Source organism: Diplotaxodon limnothrissa, linkage group LG9, assembly GCF_057381915.1.
Source record: "Diplotaxodon limnothrissa isolate DT_005_m linkage group LG9, D_limnothrissa_male_GT1.1, whole genome shotgun sequence".
NCBI lineage: Eukaryota > Metazoa > Chordata > Actinopteri > Cichliformes > Cichlidae > Diplotaxodon > Diplotaxodon limnothrissa.
In genome coordinates this window covers 12,916,683-12,933,555 of record NC_140604.1, presented here as the reverse complement: position 1 = coordinate 12,933,555, position 16,873 = coordinate 12,916,683, and the positions used below count along the sequence as shown (strand labels likewise).

Here is a 16,873-nt window from a genome sequence, read left to right as displayed (position 1 = left end):
ATTCTTGTAATGTTTGTGCTGTGAAACGAGAGCTAATATCTGAAACCACAACAAGGGAGACAGCTGGGTATTACAAGCATCCTTAAGGGACAAACAGATATTCAAATCTAGGAAGCAAATTAGGAAACCTAAAAGAAAAAAAAAAAGTGTGTGGAGTGAGAGCTAATAAGATGGTGCTGTGTTGAAGGACACTTAACATACTAAAGATGTTTTCCTTCAATTTAAGTTGTATATTAATGTTACTATTGATAGTTTTAACAAAATGCAAAACTAAACATGAACTTTTTTTTTTGTAAAGAAATATATTAAAAAAAAAAAACCTGATATTCCAAAGTAATCCTCCCTTTGCTTTCTGTCATTCAAAAACCAAAAAGCAATCTTTAGGTTGACAGAGAGCAGGAGAGGTGTTCGCAAATGCAAACTGTAAAGGACGTCCCACGGCTTGACACTTGCACTAGTCCACAATTTTTGCACAAGCTACAGGCATTTCAAATGAACACAGCCATCACCACAACATTTAAGAGTCACTCGGTGTGGTTTTTTTGAAACAAGGAGGGTAATGCTGTCCTTTGACAACTAATAATTTCTTACTCCTGTTGGAAACTGTATCTTGTGTGTAAAGCAGGGACTGGAGTGCTTGATCCTCAAGACTGGGATTACACACGCGCACACACATAGACATGGTGTTGCACTGTCCAAACTAGATACGTTTTTATGGAGATCTGCTTTTTATTCTCTTATGTTTCATTGTCACTTTGATTATCACTATTGTTATAACTGTACTACTACTTATACGATTTATTATTACTACTCATCACTGTTTTTGATTATTGATTCATAATGGTTTTAAATGCCACCACTCTGCTCAGAAAGAGTATGGTATTCCTATGAATATTGAACAATAATAGTGGCAGTGTTGTTCTGAATTGTTAGATTTTTGATTAAGCTTATTTTTCCTCCTCACTTGTACCTGCCTTTTGTGTTTGGTCTCCATTATGCTTTCTTTGATATACAGAAAATAAAATCATTGAAGAACAAAGCATATCTCGAATGATTGAAGTGCAGCTGAAGCATTTATTTGTGTGTCACTAAGGTTTAATTCTCCTAACGGAAGAATTACTTCATCTAAGAAGCTTTGTTTGAGTGGCATATTTAAAACAAAGGTCACTCTGGGGGAGACAATCTATGTGACACACTCAGATGTGATTGGAATTAATTTGCTCAACTACCTTTGCCAGTTTACTTGTGATTGATTCGATATAATGGGCAGAAGCGTAATCCAATTAGAGGCACACATGCGATTTCGGAACCGGAACGTCCTGTTTCATTAACCAATAGGAATGCGGCTAAGACCGAAGAGGTTGGTCTAGAATCCTCGGTTAGCGAATGGGAGGGAGATTCTTACGCCTGCAGTGATCCATGGCTCCACCCCTAGCTTCCATTTCTGAACTGAAGGGACGCCGCCGCTCTCGCGTATAGCCCTCGCCTTTTTTTATACACACATTTAAGTAAATAAACTAGGTTATCTGTCGTAAGTTAGGACCATTTCCTAAAGGTAGCGTAAATCAGTAGTCCCCGTTCATCGTGGTATGCTGTTTGAGTAGTAGCTAGAAGTGAAGCTAGCATTTTATTCCCCATTTTAACTTTACTAAGCGGCGTTTTCCGCCGTTTTTTTTTCTTTTCGCCGCCCCGCTCACTCTACCCCCTTGTGTGTGAGTAGGGGCCTGCAACGTTGGTTTGGCCACGAGGCGCGTCGGTACAGTTGGAACAGGGCGATGGCGGAGTTCGGTAACGGACTGGCGGAGGAATCTCTGCTAGATTCAGACCCCGGACATCCCGAGCTGGAAGACCCGGGTGTCGGTGACGAAGAGCCGGGATTAGAAGAGGGAGAGGCCGCAATTGAAGATCCGGTAAGTGAAGGGCATTGTTTCTAAAGTGGAAACCCACATGAATACCGAGACACTTTGTGGTCGTGGCGGAGCAGCTAGTAAAAGCAGGTGAACAATTTGTTGATTTTTTTTTCATCCTCCACACGAATCTTGGGTCACATGCCGTGTGCGTTACTGCTATCGCCAGGTCTGTGTTAACCGCCATTGTGGTTCACGCAGTGCAGTAGAAATGGGTGGTGACATGCGTGGTGTCGGCAGCCATCTTGGCGCAACAGCGACGCCAGTTTCTCTGCGCCAGAGAGCAGCTCGAGCCGTTTGTTGGGGGTGGGGGGGGTCCTTGTCGCGAAAAAATGCGAGACGGAGATGCAGGAGACAGTAAGGGGCGAGGGTAGGACAGGCCGCCGCCATTAGCCGCCGCCGCTGTGCGAGTCTACCTCCTTAAGAAGGCGACCTGCTAACGGTAATGACCTCTTTTTATTCCCTTTTACCTTTATCATTTAACCGGCTGTGGCTGCTGCATTTCAAGCGCCGGTTTGCGCACACGCGAGCGAGCGGCCGCAGGTTATCGTTAGCTTAGCAAGCCCGACCATTAAAGGCTGCGGATAAAATGACCAGCGGACCTGTCAGCCGTAATCAGCAGTCACGAGATGAAATGCGGCATTTGCACCTCAAGCTGCTGGGCCTAACAGCAGCTGGCTTAGTAGCCGTGAATATTAAGCATGTGATAACGGGCTAACATGCTAGCGGATTTTAACAAAGCTGGTGTGGCAGTGGCAGACGTGCACCTGACCATCTTTGTCGCCTATTTTTCAGCCGACAATGGGGGTAGAGTCGTGAATCGCTGCTTGTTGGTGCACACCCTGTGTAATTGTTGAAAATGTAAAATTTGCATTAATCAGCCCAGTTAGTTGGTTTTTTTTAAACATGCATATATATATATTATTATTATTATTTTTCCCTCGTGCAGCTAACACACGAGTGCACAATGGCTGGGATTGTCTTGAGTGACCAGGTGAGGGTTTTGAGGATGTCGGCCAGTGAAAGCGTGGCGTACAACGCAGAAGAAAGGGGCTGCGGTATTTGAGGGGCTGGGTTTGCATCCTTCAGTGTTTGGCTAGAGCAAGGAGAGCAAGAGAAGGGAGGGGAGTGAAAGAGCTTGCACTGAATATGCGACAAGACGAGACAAAAAAAGGGACAGAGAGAGAAAAATTGGAGTCGCAACGTGCCAGCGGTGGATGGCTCATCCCAGCGGTCCTGCTTTGAATGTTGATCACTTCCCATCCATCCATCATCTCAGTGTTGGTGATATGTGTCAGAGCATCAGTCGCGTGAATACACGCCGACCGAGAAATGATGTCTTTATTAGCGTGTGCAGCGAGTCGCTGTGCAGTTTTATAGCCCGCTGCGGTGAGAAGATCTGAATTTATTACAGTCCGTCTGTGTCGCTGCACCCAGTTTCACAAAGAGCTTTTTCATTACAATCCTGTCAGTAGTTCTGGATCGAGCTGGAGTGACTCCCACTGTGCTGCAGTGCACCACTGTCAGACAGGAGGGTCCACTTCCACATGAGGGCACAGCCAGCTCACTGTTTATCTAATAATAATAATAATATAAGTTTATTGGCATTATTTAGTTTAGCGGGATTGACCGCAGATCTCTTCATCATCTCGCTGCTTCATCTTTCCAAAATGGCTCTCCAGCAAAAATAAACACATTTTCTTGGAAATTAATATGCATATGACCATGTAGTGATGTATGCTGTTCCAACATAAACTGATAACAGAAGTTCATTTTTAGGCTAAGGTGGCATTTTTGTTATAAATATATTTTTGCGTTGTAAGCACTTAAACAGTGAATGTTACCATGTTTGGACATGATGTTTTTAATCATGTGGACATTTGAAGTGCTGTTTGCCAACACTGCTTTCGGGCTGGATACTTAACCTTCGTTGGTAACCTTTTCGTTTTGTGTGTGTATGTATGTGTGTGTGTGTGTGTGTGTGTGTGTGTGTGTGTGTGTATATATATATATATATATATATATATATATATATATATATATATATATTTATTTCTGCTCACGCATATCTTGGCCTGGCGGTCCTCTTTGTAGTGGCTTTAAAGTCTGCTTTTGACTTGGGGGAGGTACCTACTATTAAATTTAGGCAGGATGGCAGGGTATACTGCAAAATGTGGGGCATGAGAATAACTATAGTGCGCATGCAGCAGTGCAGGACTAGATTGAGGGTGCACTTAAAGGTGGAAGAAGTCCCAGTACAGGGTTTTCCCTGAGATTATCTAAGGGGCTTAGATCCTGTCTGGGATCTGGGGTTGGAATGTTGGTCTTATTCAAAGTCTGGATTATGTTTTTTGACTGTTGTTGTTACCATATTTGGATTTTTATTTATTTATTTATTTTAAAGCTGGTAATTCTTGTCGGTCACACATGTTAATATTAGTTTGACCCAGAGCTGGTCCTGACCTCCATGGAGCCAGAAACTTGTGAGCCATTTTAAATGTGAATTATTACACAGTTCCAGCTACAGTGCTTTATAGAGGGGAATTATGATGTAGGTGTTTAAAAATGCAGCAATCCACACAGAGAGACCAATTAATTTGAAGCTATGTAAAGCAGTATTTTGCAATTGCATCACAACCAGAGTTTATTAACACAGAGATGGTTAACCTGGTCATATGGATTGGTGACTATTTTGAGGCTAATTTCCCACCATGTTTCAGCTTGTTTCATATGATGATTGTCTATAGAATGGGTGAATACCAACTTTGTGTGTATTTAGTTCCTGCAATAGGCAGGAACTAAATACACACCGAGATTTGATTCTGTTGCCTGATATGTATTGCTGTCCAAACAGTATTATGTTGCTATTCAGAAAGTGCAGGTTTGTTATCACAAACACACACACACAACCTCCCACACATCTTCTCCCAGTTGTAGTTTATAAACAAAGTTGCCCTTTTGGCGTTTTTAAATGTAGCCTCATGTATACCTGGGTTATCAAGACAAGCTGGACAGTGATGCACTGCAGTATCTACTTCATCCTCCCACTGAACCTGGAAACACTGACATTCCTTTTTGACATGTGGGGAAGCACTTCATGCTGCTAACGTTTTTACTTTTACTCCAAGTCCTCTCTTTACATTTGTTTGGCTTACAGCGTCCTCGGAGCTACTTGCATTCTTTCCCTAAGACTTTTTGTGGTTCTGCCTAAATCTTGCACATATGGATTTTACGACTTGTAGCTGATATAAAGTCTCTCTTTATACTGAGGTCATGTCACGGTCACGGCACCATTTCTTTTGCTATTTTGCCAAATGGGTGCCTAAAAATATTTCCAGGGTGTGCACACACTAGATCTCTTTCTGATTTATTCATTAAATCATTTTGGATTTGGAAGTTGGTGAAGATGGATCCAGCAGTAACTGGCATTGTGATATTGTGTTGAGCTGTGCACATGATGGACTGACGGCTCTGATGGAATCTGTGTCTGTGCTGCAGGAGCTGGAGGCAATCAAAGCCCGAGTGAGAGAGATGGAGGAAGAGGCAGAGAAGCTGAAGGAGCTACAGAACGAGGTGGAGAAACAGATGAATCTGAGCCCCCCACCAGGTGCGTCTTCTTTTTTTCCCCTTCCAAGGCAGACGCCTTCATTTTCCCCCCATCTGTCCACATTTGCCTTCTCGTCTCGTTCTGCTGTCACATTATCCAGTGAGGGGAAAGCCCCATAATCATTTGTCTTATTGTCTGTTGTGTGCTCGCTTAGAAATAATCTCACTTAGTAAATGTAAATGCTACACTCATTTTCAAGCAGTAACCCCATACCAGTTTAGGATGTGCATTAAAATATGGGTTCACTTTAATGCTTGGTTAAAGTACATTATTTTAATATTCAATTCCATGTTTTTAACCCTCAGAGATGATTTTTTTTTTTTAAATGCAAACAAAAAAACTTATGTTCAGTCCCAGTTTGCAATGCTCTTATGTCCAATTTTATAAGGTTAAATCTAAATAAATGATAAAATAGTTTACATCCATCAGAACTTTATATAATGCACGAATCTGAATGCGTGTCTGTGTCAGTATATTTATGTTGCTTAATTGCCCCATGTGAAGAAGAAACTATGATTTTGTCATTCTTGTGTAATGACAAAACTCGTGAATCAATTGTCAACTCCATTTTTGCCTTTATACTAGGGCTGGGCGATATATCGAGTTTTTAAAAAATATCGATATATTTTCATACGAGATATAAGATGTGACAATATCGTTTATATCGATATAGTCTATGTTACGTTATAATTATACTTGTGGAGCCACAAGTTTGCCTCTCTTTCGTCCACTTTTGTCTCTACGCAACGTTACTCGGCCTCGCCTCTCCTTCACTGAATACAACTCCTCCTCCCCCATAGCTTCACCTGCAGGCAGCGAGCAGATGGACACGGCAAATCTCTGTTAGCGAGTTGTGGGGGTGGACGGCGTCAACGTGTTAGCGAGCTAACGAGCTAACCACGCTAACGACATGCAGCCCACAGGGGTTGCACGGACTAAAATCCTTTCATTTTCTCAAAAGTTGACAGCGCGCCTTATGTATGAATTCTGGTTGTGCTTGATGGCCGCGAACTGATTTTAGGTGGTACACAGCGCTCAGCAATCTGTCAAAAAAATGTTTTACGACTTTGGTAAGCTACGGAGCTGCAGCGCTTGATGAATTGGCGGAGCATTACGGCTACCGTAGTCTGGAGCCTCGCGGAGTGATACGTACTGTGCTTCGACGTAATATTATGTGTATAAGGACCATAAGAGACATGGTTACGAAGTGGATTTCAAACTCAAGGCTGTCAGTCACGCAGTAGAAGTTGGGAACAGAGCAGCTGTGAAATCTGTCTTTGTTATTATGCTCAGCGTCTGTTAGTTTACATTTTGACGGCACAATTATGAGCTTTTTGTTATGCACAAAAACAACATTGTTTTCTTTTATTTATGGAGCATTATTATTTAATAAATGCTCATAATTTATTTTTGAGTAATTTCTTCATGTAAATCTATGCTGTATGTAAATAAAAATGCCTGTGTGACATCTGGGACACAGCTTTGACTAAGAACTCTCTTTTTGTTCTTAACTTATGGCTTTAAAAAAATATCGAGATATATATCTTATATCGCCACCCAGCTAAAAAAAATATCGAGATATGAATTTTGGGTCATATCGCCGAGCCCTACTTTATACCATCCATTTGATCTCATCTTTTCATGGACTTTTCGATTGTAGGTGCGCTACATCTCACATTTGGAGTTAAAAATAGTAATTTGTCCTAATATGTGTTTCATTTCAATGTTGTTTCCTATGTAGATTTATTCTGTACTCTCTCCTCTGTGCAGTTGGCCCTGTCATCATGTCCATCGAGGAAAAGATGGAGGCAGATGGCAGATCTATTTATGTCGGAAATGTGAGTAACTCTTTGTGTCATGCAGATTCTATTTTGGCCACATTGTATCTTGATTCTTGTTGTCGTGTCTGACATAACATTATGGAAATAATATGACGGGGGGAAAACCAGTTGTGACACTGAATCATAAGTACTGGCCCTATTAAAATCACGCTCCCGTGGGTTTCCTATTTTTTTTTTTTTTTTTAGAGTCTGTGCATAGAAATCACTTTGTGCCTTTGATCAATCCTGCAACCAGTACAAACTTTATTCAAGGTGTTATCACTTTGGACTCTTACTAAGTATTTAAGCATTCGTGATACTCTGAAGAGTCTTTAAACTAGGGCTGCCACAAACTATTATTTTGATAGTCGACTAGTCACCGATTATTTTTGCGATTAGTCGACTAATCAGATCATGCATCCATTGGATGTACAGCTTATTGCACCAGCATGCATCTGCTCTTATATAACTATCATTAGCTTACAGCTAGTGTTTAAGATCTGTGCAAACTAATAATAAAGACAAGATGATAGTTTATTAAATTTTAATGAAATTTGCAGATTGTTTCGGTGGAGTTTAATAAACTCCTTGCTATCTAAAATATAACAGGACACCGGAGTTTATTCTCCAGCATCTCACACTTCTGATAATCAGCTGTCTGCTTGACGTTTATTCAGCTGTGTAAAAACTATAACTTTAATCTCAGCCAAACCGATTTACTCAGGAACAAATAAAATACAAAAAAAAGCCAAACAATAACATTTTTAAGTTATCTAAGTGACTTATATATCATGTTTAACCCGAGTAGCGAAAGACCGCGGTGGGTTTGAAAACTGTTTGCCGGGTGTCCGGTGTTCTTACGGGCTCTAGTGAGCCTTGCCCCCGGCTAGCTATCGAGCTAGTGGGTAACAGACGTCTCCGAAAACGTTGGAGCGCCTTTGAAAATATGTGGTGTCTTGATAAACCGAGCAGATATTTGAAGTTTACACAGCTACATTCTCGCCTGAACATATGTTAAATGTTTATTTTGTGACCCAGAAAGAATAATAAGAATAATATTAAAACTAACTGGCTGCTGCGATTGTTGGAAACTGAGCTGGGCTGCGCTATGAATTCTGGGACAGAGCTGCTACTTCTTCTTCAGGGTTTAGGGAACACCTTCTGTTTCCAATCTCGGACAATAAGGCTACATTCACACTGCAGGCGAAAGCGCATCAAATCCGACTTTTTTGACCCATATCCGATCATGGTATGACCGTGTGAACAGCACAAATCCGATCTGGGTCACTTTCGTATGTGGTCCTGAATCCGATACATATCTGATGTTTTAGAAAGCGACTGCTTTTTGAATGGTCACGTCGCATTAAATCAGTCTTTTACATCACTGACATAAAACAGATGCCAATTATCAGTGCTGGAGAAGACATTGTGAATGCTTCCTGGCCATCCAGTGTAGATGTTAGTGAAACTGTTGGGAAGACAACGTTGGAGAAACATGAACATTTTATTTGTACTGTATAATCTGCAGATTCTGACAGAAATCTGCAACTTTGGTCTGGGTCTAAACAGAGCGCGTTGTGTGTGAAGTCTTCTTTTGCACATGCGGGCCGCTTTGAGCGTTCACACTAAAGCGCCTTTGCTGTCACATTTTATTTGTAGTGTGAACAAGCAGACAAAAAAATCGGATTTGATCAAAAAATCGGAACTGAGCATTGAGACCTGCAGTGTGAACGTAGCCCAAGTCTGGTGGTTTGTGGGAATCCTTTGGGCGTATGCCTCACTGGTATCTCAGACAATTTTAAGGCAGCTTTTTACTTTTGACCTGGTTTTGTGTCACATTGTAAATACATTCAGAGTTAGTTTTTACTTTTGTGCTTTAATATTTTTGTTGTTGTTGTGTTTTTAATGTATAATACAGCGCTGGTGACGCAGCTGTCTTGATGCTAACACTTTTTTTTAATATATTTTTCTGTCTGCAGGTGGACTACGGTGCTACAGCAGAAGAGCTCGAAGCTCACTTTCATGGCTGCGGTTCAGTAAACAGAGTCACCATCCTATGTGACAAATACACAGGGCATCCCAAGGGGTAATGATCAGAAATTCTACAGTGAAATGATATTATTGCATATTGGTAGCTGGATCAGTCAATTATGAGCACAGTACAATTATGAGTATGAGCACATTTTAAAAGCTTCTCTAGAGCTGGAAAGTTGATTATGATTCCTTTTATTCATTTCATATAAATCACCTGCAAATCAGTTTTATCCTTGGAAAAATATGTTTTTCTTTAGTAATTACAAAAGGGTTTTTTTGTAGTGCTTTCTTTGTTTATAGATTAGTTTTACTGTAGCCAAGTGATTGATTTTATTTCCCCCCCTGCAGGTTTGCCTATATTGAGTTTGCAGACAAAGAGTCTGTTAGGACAGCCATGGCTTTGGATGAGTCACTTTTCAGAGGAAGGCAGATAAAGGTGAGACATTTTTGAGGTTAAATATCTCAGCTCCTTGAATGAGGTGGTAGTGGTTTTTTTTACAGTGTGTGGATCTGAGAAGTGTCAGTTTAAACCTGAGACTTTCTCACAGAAACATGATGATCGTCCATCTCAAAACACTTCGCAGTTGCAGCATGAACTTAATGGGAGCAACATTAGCAGCTACCTCACCAGTGCAGTAACAGGAGTACGGTTGACTACATTTAGCTGATGTGGTCATAATAGTCACTGGCCATTCTGCCTGTCATGGATAGGATTGTCCTGATTGGTTGCATGTCTACAAGAAGATTTTAATGTGTTTGTTGTTTTTTTTGTTTTGTAGAAATGTGGCTTTAGTGTCTGACCTTCAATTTATTGGCTCTTTTCTGGTCAGAGTTTCCCCAATATTGAGACTGGCCAGTCTAAACTAGAAGGTTCTCTGTTTTTCTTGCTGTGGCAGATGATTAAAAGCACTGATTTTAAAAATACAAAAACACAAAATTGAAGCTAAAAGGCAAGGTTGTTGAGTTTTTACTACGAATTAAGAGGAAACAAATTTCTTTCAGTGTGAAAGCACAGGAGACTGTTTGGATGTTGTGGTTTATGCAAGGTCCCCTTTTTCTTTAGGTGGGCGCTAAGAGAACAAACAGACCAGGCATCAGCACCACAGACCGTGGCTTTCCACGGGCTCGGTTCCGATCACGGGGAGGAAATTTCTCCTTGCGTGCACGCTACTACAGTGGCTACACGCCACCTAGAGGCAGAGGACGGGCCTTCAGGTGAGCTGACACAGAGACATCGTCATGTCTGACACCAGGGGAGAGCACATCACCTGCATGCATCCCACTCACTGTTTGCACTGAAAGGGAGCACAGGAAAAGCAAGGCAGACAGTCATGATGAGCCAGAGTTGACACTACTGTTAAAGATGGATTACAGCTTCTTGTAATGTTTGGAATTTAGAGTTCCTGAGGAGGCCCCGTTAGAGAAGGCACCGGTAGTCTGGCAGAGGACAGGGATTTTAATAAAGTAAATAGACAACTTGCCTAATTAATTTGGGGCAGATTTTCAGTTTGCAAATCAGAAAATAATGATTGACTGGACAGAGGGCTGATGGGTGACACTTGTCACGTCCCTCTTAATCTGAGCATGTGCTTGTCCAGTGTTTAAGTCTTTAAGATTAAAATTGATTAGTATAGAGAAGGTAAGTACAGAAAGGGCAAAAAGCCCCTTGTACACAGAGGTGGCCAATTTGAAAAGATTATCATGTACAAATCTAATTTAGTGAAGATGACATCATTAACTATCGTTTCCCCTCACGATTACAGCTTTTCTCAGTACCAGAGCTGACAACTGCATTGTACATATACGCTGTGTATCCTGGCAACCATATGAACAGCTAGTCATGTGATCGATCATGTGGGATTAAGTCCGCGCAATGCAGTAACAAAGTTTGATCAGATTGCCCACCCCTATCTGATACAGAAGTAAAAACTGTGCGAGCTGTGGCATAGAATTAGAAACACTCATCATGATATTATTACTTGTATATCAGTTGCTATACCCCCCCCCCCCCCTTTCCTCTTTATTTTATTTGGTTACATTCATAGAATAAATGAATGACGGTCACACATTGATGTATTCTGTAATAATAAAGGCAAAAACACAACATGTAGCAGGGCTAACTGGTTGTGGGATTCATTGCATGCTGCATCACATTACGACCATTTCAAGACAGGCTTACGGACTCGCTGCACACCACCTTCTTCCTCCCAGGCTGCACATGCACTCTGCATAAATTGGATCTGTTTGGGCCGCTGCCAATGAAGTTTCTGCAAACTTGACTGTAGTGGAAAGTTACTGGTGCAAAGCTGCATTACTTGCACTGGTGAGGTTTTTAACTTCTTTGGGCCACTAATTGTGCAGCAGCATGCAAACCATTTTTAATAATTGATGTTTGGGCTTTGTGATGGTTGATTCGCTCACCTGTAGCACTGGTTTACTTAAACACAGCATTTATCAGCAGTGGTGTAGTGAACACACTGATGATTGTGTTGTCTGGAAAATCCAGCAAAGTCAGTTTACTGTTATGTGGCTCTGTAAAGAATGAGAGAAAAAGCCTGGTGTTGATCAGTGTGTTGTGCACTGGGATTCTGGTGGCTCTCTACATGCAGTATTTTCACAGTTGCACACAACATCATGATTTTGATGAGCTCCACTTCAGAGTTCTGCTTTGGGGTCCTGTCAGTGGGTTGTTGTGCATCTTGTGCTACACATGGAGGTAGTCTCTGCAGACTTGGTCACAGTGCAAGTTTGCAGCATTTTGTAGTTACCATTTTCCACCTGGGGCGAAAGTCTTTAAGATCTAGTGTTGCAAAAGTAATGAGTTCATTCTGAGTGTTGTCTAAGGAGCTTGGAAAGAGAAGCGTCTGGACTTCTTTGAGTTGCTTGAAGACATTTCACCTCTCATCCAAGAAGCTTCTTCAGTTCTGAACTGAACTGAAGAAGCTTCTCGGAGTAGAGTAGAGCTCAGTCTGGAGCCATCTTGTATTTTTTTTTCTTTTCTGTTGAGACTGAGAAAGGAGGTGTGGTGCCAAACGCGCTGATCAGCATGCCAACTTCTTCACATCCACTCAGATTTAAGACTGAGAGATTCTGATTTGATTGCCTCTGCAAATCATCTGGAACCTTGAGGGCCTAGGCTCTTTCTTAATACTAGATGTTTAACAAACAACATGTTCCAGTAGAAAGCTGCTGTAACAATGAATCCATTTGCCAAGTTCTTCTGACAGGCCCTATTTAGCCTATTTTATCATGTGATTTTTCTATTGTTTCATTTTTGCCCTTGGACTTAACTGGGATATTTGTGAAATGATTCCCCATTTCAGCAAGGCTGCTTTTAAATAACCGCAGGAAAGGATTCCATCTCGATTTGTTCCTGTGTGTGAGAAAGTGTCTGAACCTCAAGGTCAGAATCTCTCTAATCAGTCTGTGTACTCACTCGAGCCACTCCCACACATACCAAGAAACCCTAACCCTGATAGTTTACTCACTGGGATTTGGCCTGCGTTGCACGACAAGGCACACAAAGACTTGGGCAGAAACTGAGAGGATTGTATGTTAGATGAAGTCTCCTGAAGTTGAAAGCACTCATAATGAAGTGTTTGCAAGCTGAAAAAAGTGAAAGGAGCCTGTAAACGTTATTTGACTTTAAAAGCTTTAAGTGAGCTTGGGCCTCCAGTCGTTCCAGTCACGTTATCTGAGGTTTTAAATATGCTGCTCATTTTGACTCACATTAACTATGTATAAATATTTCTGTGGTTTCCATCTGTGATTTGATGTAATTAATAGACTCAGAGTGATAGAAACCCCCCTCTTGGGTATTACTGGTAATACTACAGTGTATCATCTTATTATCTTACAGCCTTGGTTCACGTGTAACAATCAGCCACAGAGCAGCTGAACTGGCCTCGATAGCAGAGGCGAGCTGAAGAGCTGTGCGTTTGCTACATTGTGAATTCATCACTAGCCTGCAGTTCATAGTCATCCTACCAAGTTTCACTGGTGCCTTGTATTGCTGTGGGAAAGGTCCATGGTGAACAAACGCGTAGCTAAAAGTCTTTGCATTGACCTGTTGTAAGCTTGGGAAGATTTCACAGCCCGTGTGACGTCTGTAAGTCACGCGTGTTTCGATTGGCTTTGTTTTAGAAGAAGCAGAGATTTTATCAAAGCCCCGCTTTGTGTTCTGTTCCTAATCTGCACCTGAAACCCCGACAGAAAGCCAGAGCACAAAGATGATCAATCATGCTAACGTGCACTTAATTGACCTCTGGCTGCACAAAGTCTTTTCTCTGATATTGCCTCCATTAACATCATCCTCATCTTCCCAAGCTGCTGTGGTGAAAAGCCAAGATCTTGATGTGAGCCAGAAGACGCACGTACTGAGTAGATGATGTGGAAGAACCTGTTGTTTGTGCCTTTTGTTGTGGATGTCCTTGCATGTACATGACCCCCCACCTCCCCCTCTCCTCCTCCTTAACCACCTCCTCCTCAGACATGGCACACACCTTCCAGCTCAGTTTCAGCCTTCCAGCGTTCACTCCCAGAAACGAAGGTTCATTACTGCAGCCTGACTTCAGCATTTAGCCCATCAACCGCTGGACTTTTGAGTCCCAGTGTGACCTCTTTGTGTTTGTGCTGCTGAGTGTGTGTGTGTGTGTGTGTGTGTGCGTGCGCGAGTGTGTGTGTGTGTGTGTCACTGCCACTGCCGCCTGGCTGTGTATCGGGTGGTGATGCGTGCAGAATAATAGTGCAGTTTATGTCGCTTTTTAACTGTGAATGTTTGTGTGCACTGTGTTGCTGGGGGTATATGTGTGGTGCTGTTTGTCCTCAAGGTCTTTCCCCACAGTGACCCCAGAGGCGGCTCTCGTACAGAGAGACACACAGAGAGAGAGAAAGAGGGCGAGAGAGTGCCTTTGCTGTCCCCTCACACCCACACACTAATCATTTTATCTGGAAATTAAACACTTTTCCTCTCTTGACAAAGCTGCTTTCAGCTTCTTTCACCACTATTCTTCCACACTGATTTGTTTCTAAGATCAAAGGCACATTTTTTTTTTTTTTTTTTTAAAGATGTCTATTTAGTGATTTGTGAACACTGTCCTAAACACACTGTTTTTCTTTATTTTCTTTTATTTTTGACGTAGGTCAATATATTCATTCCCCGTTCACTTTACTTCCAGGACTGAAATTCAGACCCTTCCTCTGCCCACAGTCGCACACATGCACATATTTATTTACTACATCGCACCAGGAAATTGGTGTCCGTCTTCTTAAGCCAAACAGAAAAAACTCACCCTCTTTTTCTCTCTCTTTTCCAGGGGCCGAGGGCGAACAACATCGTGGTATTCCCCTTACTAAACACCCTCCCCCCCCATCCCAAATACTTCCTTACTATCAAACCTCTCCCCCTATTTCTGTTCCCATATTAAAAAAATACAAACACACACAATGAAAAAGTCCTTTCCCTTTCCCCAACAATAAAAGAAGAGAACCCCAGAAGAGAGAAAAAAAGACAAAAAAGGAAAAAAAACAAAAAAAACAAAAACACACTTCTCCTGGACAGAGAGACTGGCTGGCCGCAGTGTGAGATTGTGTGTGAGCGTGCTTGTGCAGAGGTTGATGCGGTCACCCCTGGTAAGGTATACATTGGCCTCTTGGGGGAGGGAGGGGAGGATTACTATGGCAGTGTTTGTTTGTTTTGTTTTTTGTTTTTGGAAGAGGGAGGAAAGGTGGGGATGAGGTATCTCAATCTCAGGCTGCAGATGTGTCTCCTTTGGTCTGGCTGTGACCTCCTGCTTTCACACCATCATCAACACAGCCCACCCACTCACCACCGCCTCCACAGCAGGGGGGGGAAGAGAGAAAAAAAAAAACATACACAAGAATACACATTGTTCTCTTTTTTTTCTTTTTTTTTAATGTAACATAGATATGTGAAACTTACTTTAGCTATCAAATATTTGTGTTACGTTTGTGGTTTGGAGTTTGTCATTACCTGCTCGCACCCTCTCCGACCCCTTGTGTGTCTCCCATTCTCTGCCCCCTCTTAACCCTCCTCCCCCCACCCTTGATTTATTTTATTTTTTTCTAACGTTTCCTTCCCTCCAACCTCTCTTCCTTTCATCACAACATGGATTATGTTGTGTGCTGTCAGCTTGATCTGTGGACAGTGATGGACCTTCAGTGTTCAGTGGAGTTGTATTTCTTTTTGTTTTGGGGTGTTTTTTTTGTGGGGGGTTATTGGTTGTGCTGCCACATCCTTGCCGCTCGTCCATCCTTGTCACCTTCAACTCAGGCATGGCTACAGCTCTTTCTTTTTTTTTTTTCTCTTTCCTTTTTTTTGTTGTTTTTTGTAAATTCTTTTGACAGGCATCTACTGTTTTTACTCTTTATTTTCGTGCAATCCCTCCCCCTCCCGCCCCTTTGTTCTTCCCCTCCTTCCCTTTGTGCACCTTGTCCCCTCCCCCCTCCTCTCTCTGTATATTAGACCACTTCTTGTCGTTTCAGGTTTCAGGACCAGTGGAGGCTGACAACCCCTCCCCAGGTGGCGCCGGCCCCTCCCACTGTCTCTGCAGCATCTCTCTCTCTCTCTGCTCCCGCTATGCACACTCACCCCATCCTGTCAGTGTGGGGGGGCGGGGGAGGGGGACAGGGCGACCACAGGCCCGCCGCGGGGGGCATTTACTACAACAGCAAACGCTGATGACGCTTTTAGTCCTTTTCACACTTCAAATGTCTCTCACACACACACACACACACACACACACACACACACACACCTGTTCAACATGCACCGCAGCACACGGCAGTACAGATGGCACTTAACAGGCAGCCAACCCAACACATGATTTATATACAGAGAGCTGAAGCCAACATAGCTGAGTGGCAGGCAGGTTTGCTTGAGAGCGAGGAAGGCAGGACCAGAGACGAGGGTGTTTTTTGGGGCGCCCCCTTTCTCTGACTACGCGCAGTGCAGTCACGGCTTGTCTGAGGAAGGCCGACGAGCTAACAGCATCGATTATTAATTAAATGAAAGGAGTGGGCTGGAGTTGTTATTTTAGAATGGGGGAAGTCAGGGGTGGGGTTTGTGTGGAGACTTTTTTTTTTTTTTTCTTTTTGAAAAGGGGAAGGGGGTTTGAACAAATGTTTTGCTTCTTTTTTATTTTTATTTTTAACCCATGAGTCTGTAATTAGAAAAAAAAAATAAAAAAATTGTGTAAAAAGTAAGTGTGCATGTGTGCGTTTATTTGAATTTTACACCAATTCAAGGTATTTAAATGTAATTAACAGTATTCAGCATGCATCATTTAGGTGGTACTTCCAGGAAGTAATGGGAGGTGTGGCTTTATTTTCAGAATGAATCATTTCATTCTAGTCAGTCATTAAAATACCAACAGCTCTTGAGGTTATGAGGCGTGACGTTACTTGGGTGTATAATATACTGTGTATATATAATGTCCAGCAGTTGTGCAGCTTTGTCCAGGCTGACTGGGCTTTCTGTTAGACCC

General features: G+C 42.3%; 1 protein-coding gene across 3 annotated transcripts; it reads left to right on the top strand.

Annotated features, from left to right (window-relative positions):
• The first annotated feature begins 1,459 nt into the window (after window positions 1-1,459).
• Window positions 1,460-16,493, top strand: pabpn1 (poly(A) binding protein, nuclear 1). 3 transcript variants are annotated; one of them, XM_085362728.1, is made up of 7 exons: window positions 1,460-1,910; window positions 5,406-5,514; window positions 7,285-7,352; window positions 9,314-9,420; window positions 9,717-9,804; window positions 10,432-10,583; window positions 15,873-16,493. In XM_085362728.1, the coding sequence occupies exons 1-7, from the start codon at window positions 1,776-1,778 to the stop codon at window positions 16,066-16,068; spliced, it is 855 nt and encodes a 284-aa protein (XP_085218854.1). In that variant the 5' UTR covers window positions 1,460-1,775; the 3' UTR covers window positions 16,069-16,493. The 3 variants fall into 3 exon arrangements, with proteins under 3 accessions (XP_085218854.1, XP_085218855.1, XP_085218856.1); XM_085362729.1 differs by having other exon boundaries at window positions 14,684-15,938; XM_085362730.1 differs by lacking the exon at window positions 1,460-1,910 and adding an exon at window positions 2,250-2,349.
• The last annotated feature ends 380 nt before the right edge of the window (window positions 16,494-16,873 follow it).